Source organism: Anarrhichthys ocellatus, unplaced genomic scaffold, assembly GCF_004355925.1.
Source record: "Anarrhichthys ocellatus isolate YVR2014 unplaced genomic scaffold, GSC_Weel_1.0 scaffold5, whole genome shotgun sequence".
NCBI lineage: Eukaryota > Metazoa > Chordata > Actinopteri > Perciformes > Anarhichadidae > Anarrhichthys > Anarrhichthys ocellatus.
Window position 1 is genome coordinate 7,247,963 of NW_022280035.1, and position 6,000 is coordinate 7,253,962.

At 44.5% G+C, this 6,000-nt stretch overlaps 1 protein-coding gene across 4 annotated transcripts in view; it reads left to right on the forward strand.

Moving 5' to 3' along the window:
• The window catches only part of magi3a (membrane associated guanylate kinase, WW and PDZ domain containing 3a), a 117,644-nt gene that overhangs the window by 86,821 nt on the left and 24,823 nt on the right, over positions 1–6,000 (forward strand). For all 4 annotated transcript variants that reach the window (XM_031844817.1, XM_031844818.1, XM_031844820.1 and 1 more), the window contains exons 4-5: positions 2,473–2,679; positions 5,268–5,430. In XM_031844817.1, coding sequence (XP_031700677.1) covers positions 2,473–2,679; positions 5,268–5,430 — 370 coding nt within the window. The remainder of the gene's footprint in view (positions 1–2,472; positions 2,680–5,267; positions 5,431–6,000) is intronic.

The following is a 6,000-nucleotide window of genomic DNA, read 5'->3' on the forward strand; positions in this document are numbered from 1 at the left end:
CCCATCCCCCGCTCAGTCCGTTCATAGAGCCTCTGCTTCCTCCTCCACCGCCGCCGCCATAGTAACTGCTTCCCATTCTGCCCTGGTTACCTAATGTAATCACTGTAGCCGCCCATATTGCCCTGGCTGCTGTATCCACCAGAGTACCCTGAGCTCAGCTCTACATTTGGAGTGGGTCCTCTTCATGACGTTGTTTCGACAGTAGCCCAGAACGGACAAACCAAACACTGGTGCTCGAGAGGGATTTTTTGCGTTTTCACGTCAGCTACCGTAGTTCAGCTACATGCTTGGCCCAACAGGAGAAGTTTCAGTTGGTTGCAATCTGTAACCTCACCACTAGATGGCGTCAAATCCTACACACTGCACCTTTAAAGTAAAACTAAATGAGACATCTCACTTAATTCTGCCCCAGCCTCCAGTCTTTTGAGTTATTTCTTTTCAGGCTGCAGGATTTTTACATCCACACTGAATGAAGTGATACATTCTTATCAGTGACTGTGACTCAATAGTACAATATTAATTACAACTTGATTGATTTTAATGCAATTCCTTATTGTGGCCACTTTCACCCGGCTCCTTGCTAATGGGTACTTACATAGGCTACGTTTGCCTGAGCTTCAGAGTGCACAGAGCAAATTGCTACTTCTAATTTAACTCCCTCAATTTGCATTTCGTTAGTCGGCATCCTATTAATTACAAACCTAGGAAAGGATTTAATGGTTTTCGATAAGGTACCGAAATGAATACTTCATACGTTCAAACACGGATTAATGTAATTGCCATGATCAATTCTAATGTTTCGTTTAACATAGCGCTCAGATAAATTGCGCTTTTTGGTTGATTGTTGTAGCATGTCATAATTATAGCTGAAAAAGAAGCTCTAAAATTGATTCGTTTCCTCTGTGCTGTCATTGTGATTTATATGTGAGTCAAATCAAATCAAATATGTATTTAAAGAAGAATGAAACTCTTTAAAAAGATTTTGTCTCATTTATCTCGGTGTGGAACCTTAATTCCATTGCCACAACATTTCTGTCAGTAAGATAGTGCTCTCTCTCACTCTCACTCACTCTCACTCTCACACACACACACACACCTGCGCATACATACATACATACATACTGCGATGGAGTACTGAGTATTTGCTGATATACGCGTCAAGAGAGATGTTCAGCCTCTCAGACACAGCTCACTCTTAAACACTGCAATCCCACACAAACACTGGAGGACTGTGGATTCACAGAGAACCGCCATTGAATCAATATTTGCACCATACCTCCCCAACTATTTTCTCACCTCCTTGTGCTTTGAAGTTTTCATCCGCTCTCTTATTCAGTATTCTCTTGCAGGACGAGAGAAGGTAGTGAGTGGTAAAGTGGGTCACCCCTCTCCAATAGTTGAGGGAAGACGAAGACTCGCTCTGTGGTGTGAGGCTGTTTGCTGCCTTAGGCACCAACATGACAGCAAAGGCAAGCTGATGGACTTAAAGGGGCAATCGAGTGCTTGAGAAGCTACCTTGGCGTAAACCCACAGTTCCCTGGGGAATGAAGCAGTACAAATTATAATGCTCCAGCCCAGGCTTTTTAGCTTTGGTCTGTTGTTTTTGTTGTTTTTTTAAGTAGTACATTAACACAAAGATTAGATTAGATATTAACAATATCATATAACAAATGAGAAAATCGTGTGTATGTGGGAAGCCAGCGGGGCTCATGTCTCTGTTACATTAGAAACTCTCTTGCTCGATGGCAGGTGCGCATAATCAGCATTTAGGCCCGGGAAGACAACATGACCCCTCTCTGTGTGATGGTTTCGCCATATGGTACAGTTGGTATCCAATTGGAATTAACAAAGAATAATTTGCGTCAACTGTCCCTCATCCAAGAAACCTTTCAAAGACCTGAGTTACGGGAGTAAAGGTTTGGCCTCATTCTGTTCCAAGCAATACGGCTCTGCCAGATATGATCTGTAGCTCACAATCAGACTCTCCTGCGCCTTTTAAATCATTTAAGCCACTGCTACAGTTGAGGTGCGATGGTCTTTTCCTGGATCTGGAATCGACAGTGGTTTTCCAGCTGCATCGGTGCTTAATTGCCTCTTCCTATTCTGCGGTGCACTGCCAAGACAATGTTGTCAATTCTTTCCTACAGTATTTAACCTTTGGGACTACGTGTGTGTGCACCCTTTTGGTATTACTATACTCATGAGGACCAAATATTCTCCCGAGGGTAGAAAAATCCATCCGAGCATGGCAGTCCAACAATCTCCCCGTCCTAGCTTCAACAAGGGGCTGTTATGGGGTTTCCAGCATGGGTTTAAGATTAGGATGAGATGGGGTTTGCTGAGACAGGTTGAGATTAGATAGTAACGGAGGGTCAAATTGGTTATGCATTGAACATCGTCAAAGAAGTCTTTACAAGTAAAACATATTCACAAGTATATTTTTCTGTCTCTGTCGCCCGCTCTTCATTCCAGGAAACTACTATGGGACCCCTAAGCCCCCTGCAGAGCCCAGCCCCGTGCAGCCGGACTTGGTGGACCAAGTTCTGTTTGATGAGGAATTTGACACGGAGGTCCAGCGAAAACGCACAACCTCTGTCAGTAAGATGGACAGAAAGGACAGCGTTGCACCAGAGGAGGAAGAGGAAGATGAGAGGCCTCCTATGGTCAACGGCTTGGCTGGTGAGAGACGCTTTGGTCTTCTTCTTTTACTGCTTCTGCAGTTCTTACTAGTTGTTATGCAGCTGTGCTTCTTACCGCTTTTTGCCAAAATTAAACCCCCAGCAGTTCTTTGTTTGCTCAAATAATTTTTGTGTTCAGGCGTTCATTATACTACTCTCAGAATGCAAAACAACAGGACCTTTTTTTTCTTTCCTCCTTATCATTCTTTTCTCAAACAAACATTGCCAGGATTAGCTGCTCTGTATTCAACGTCAGCACTAAATCACTGCACTGCAAAGTCAAGAAGCAGTCAAAGTCTGGCTGAGATCAATGGAAGCAATCCCTCGGTTAGAGGGGTAGACTTTGTTCTTGTTTGGCTGTCCTCTCGTGGCTCATGGCACAAGCAAAATCTGAACATGTTTCAGCTAATGGTGAGTGGTCCTCATTGTGAAAGCAGTTAGGAATCCTCTGACTGCTGTGCTGTTATCAACACTACAATTTAAATGGTAATATTCAGACTATGGGCCAACATGTCACATAATAACCATCCATATGAAAAAGTTTTCTCTCGTAATACCAGCATATCAAAACCAGCCAACTGAACATAGTAGCAGCTTCCGGCCCTTCACTTCTCCAGCTGGAGCAGTCTCTGTTATGGCTTCAATGTCGGGCCTCTGACCAGTCTAAACAACACCCTTTCATGCCATTATCATGTTATTGCTATCAGCACTAAAACATACAGTAAATGTACTGAAACGCATCAAGTTCAGGTATGTTCTCAAGGAAATGTCAGTTCCCTTCCAATGACCCCACACACCCATCTGGAACATAAATTTGTATATGCAGTGGAAACCGCTGACAGTCATCACGGTTACAATGATCTGCCGCTGCAGAATCATTCCTATACAAAGGCTGTTTAAATAATTAGTTTATATTACTTAAGTAGTCCACTTACAGTTTTCATTTGGGGTCTTCTCATACATAAAAATGCATGGAAAAAAATAAATCTAGTGCAATTATAATTTTTTTTTTTTTGTTTTTTTTACTTTTACTCCCATGAACCCGTCTGCTTCTGACTGGCTACCTGAAGCCGGTCCTGCAAAAGCACCTGCGGTTGAAGTCGCCCATCAAACAGCTGAAGCTGCATTGGAAACAGCCAATCAAATTCAGTAAAGTGAAGCTGTCTGTCTTATTACTTCATATAATAAATTGACTAATTGGATGGTAATCTGCATGAAAATATGAAAAAATTGCTTATGCACTTGTAGTGCTTGATTTGACCCAGACAGGTGTGATCCCAATAACACACTGTATTGTGTGAACCATATGTAGCATCCACAGGAGGGAGGGGGAAGCAACTTTACACTGTGAGACATTGGTTACATGTCAATGGAGGACGGGGGAAGTTTGTAAAAAAAGAAAGAAAGATCAGTGAGCGTGCAATTGCTCATCCGACATCCAAAAGCAAAAGAGAATAACATTGTCAGAGACGCATCATCTCTGTGGCCCTGGGCAATAATGATGGCAGTGTGGAGCCCAGCCAAGAAAAAAAACATTGTAGAACGATGTCACTCCCAATTCTGCAGTTCACGAGTTGTCTTATCTCAAATGCTCTTTGTGGATGTATTGAATTGTTGAAGTGGTGAGGATGTATTATAAAAGGGGTAGAGGAAGACATATCACCATGTCTTGAAGGTATAGTTCAATAATGGTCATGCGTCATTGTTAACAGACATTTTTCTTTTGTGTCCTGTTAGCATGCTCATCAATTTACGAAGCCTGTGTGCCCTTATCTGCGACATAGATAATTTATCGCTACAAGGGTTGAAAGCTGCTGTAGCCCAGAGCAAGTGTCTGTATGTAGTCAATTAGTCTTGACTTTGTAAGTGCAGAAGCCCCTCCATGGTTCCATGATGAAAAAGAGGCCCCAATTTCAACACAAAAAGCTCTTGGCTTCTTCCAGTCAACAGCTGTCACTTCCCATCCCTGCCTTTCAATTACCCCAGAAAAAACAGACTGAGCATTCAATGCCATGATGAAGCTAGGTCATACACAGCCAGATGAAAACCTGCAGATAAGAGCCTCTCACAGAGAGGCACACACACACACACACACATACACACACACACACACACACACACACACACACACACACACATCAAGATTAGGCAAATACACACACACACATGCAGCAGCCTGTGTGATGCTAATAGAGTTGTGATGTGGCACTTGCGGCTGTGTTGAAGCATTGGTCAGCTCTTGCCCTTGCCTGGGAGGCAGTTTCCAGCACATCTCTGCTGACATGCAAATCCTATGGCAATTGCTGCGCTTCCTTCCTCTCTCTGTGCACTCTCTCTTTCTGTCTCTCCCTCTCTTTCGCTACCCCTTGCTCTCTCGTGGATGTAACCGTCCACCACAGTGTACAGAGGAAGATCAACTCGAGCGACAGCAGCAGCGGGGAGAGATGCAAGGAGCCCAGAGGAGCTCCAATGGCGCCACATTCTCACGTCCTGTCTCTTTCTCCCTCTACCACCTCCCATACCTTTACTGCCAACCCATTCCCCTTTCTGTCTCCATGCCCGCGTCCCTCTCACCATGCCGGGCCACAGAGTACAAAGACGAGGCGGAGTGGAGGAAGACGGTGCCCAGCTACAACCAGTCAGCCGCGGCTATGGACTTGCGCGTATGGAACACACAGGACGAAAGTCAGGAGTCCTTGCCTAAAAAGTGGGAGATGGCCTACACGGAGACCGGCATGGTTTATTTCATAGAGTAAGTAACCTTTCTCCTGCTCCTTGCTTGCATTGTTTTTGGTCCCAATACTATCCCATTACATCACGATTATGCAAATGTACCACCATGGTAAGCCAAATGTGTTGAGAGATCTGGCGGTGAGTCGTTTCTGCTCCCCATCCGGCGCACTCCTCTGTGCCGTATCAAACCAGGTGTTGGACATAGAAGCTATCCGCCAGCTCAACAATGGCAGTTGTGTTGTTCTTGGTTACGTTTTTCTTTTATTTCCCCTGTGTTTGTTGGCTGATACTAAAAGTAGCAGGCCCGCTTTGTTTACCTGGCCCGTTAGTGTGGCAAGCAGTCAGTGCTGAGCCGCTGACAGAGCCAGGTGCCGCTGCTCGCTGCTAAATCAATAGATCATTCTGCCAGCCAGAGAAACAACAGGCTAAATGAAGCTCGCCACCCCTGACCTACTCTCTCTGTTCTGCTCTTTATGATCTCTGCCGCTGCTCACTCTATTATTTTTGTGCTTTTATGTATTCCCCCTGATCTTCCTTTACTTTCTCTCTCTCTCTCTCTCTCTCTCTCTCTCTCTCTCTCTCTCTCTCT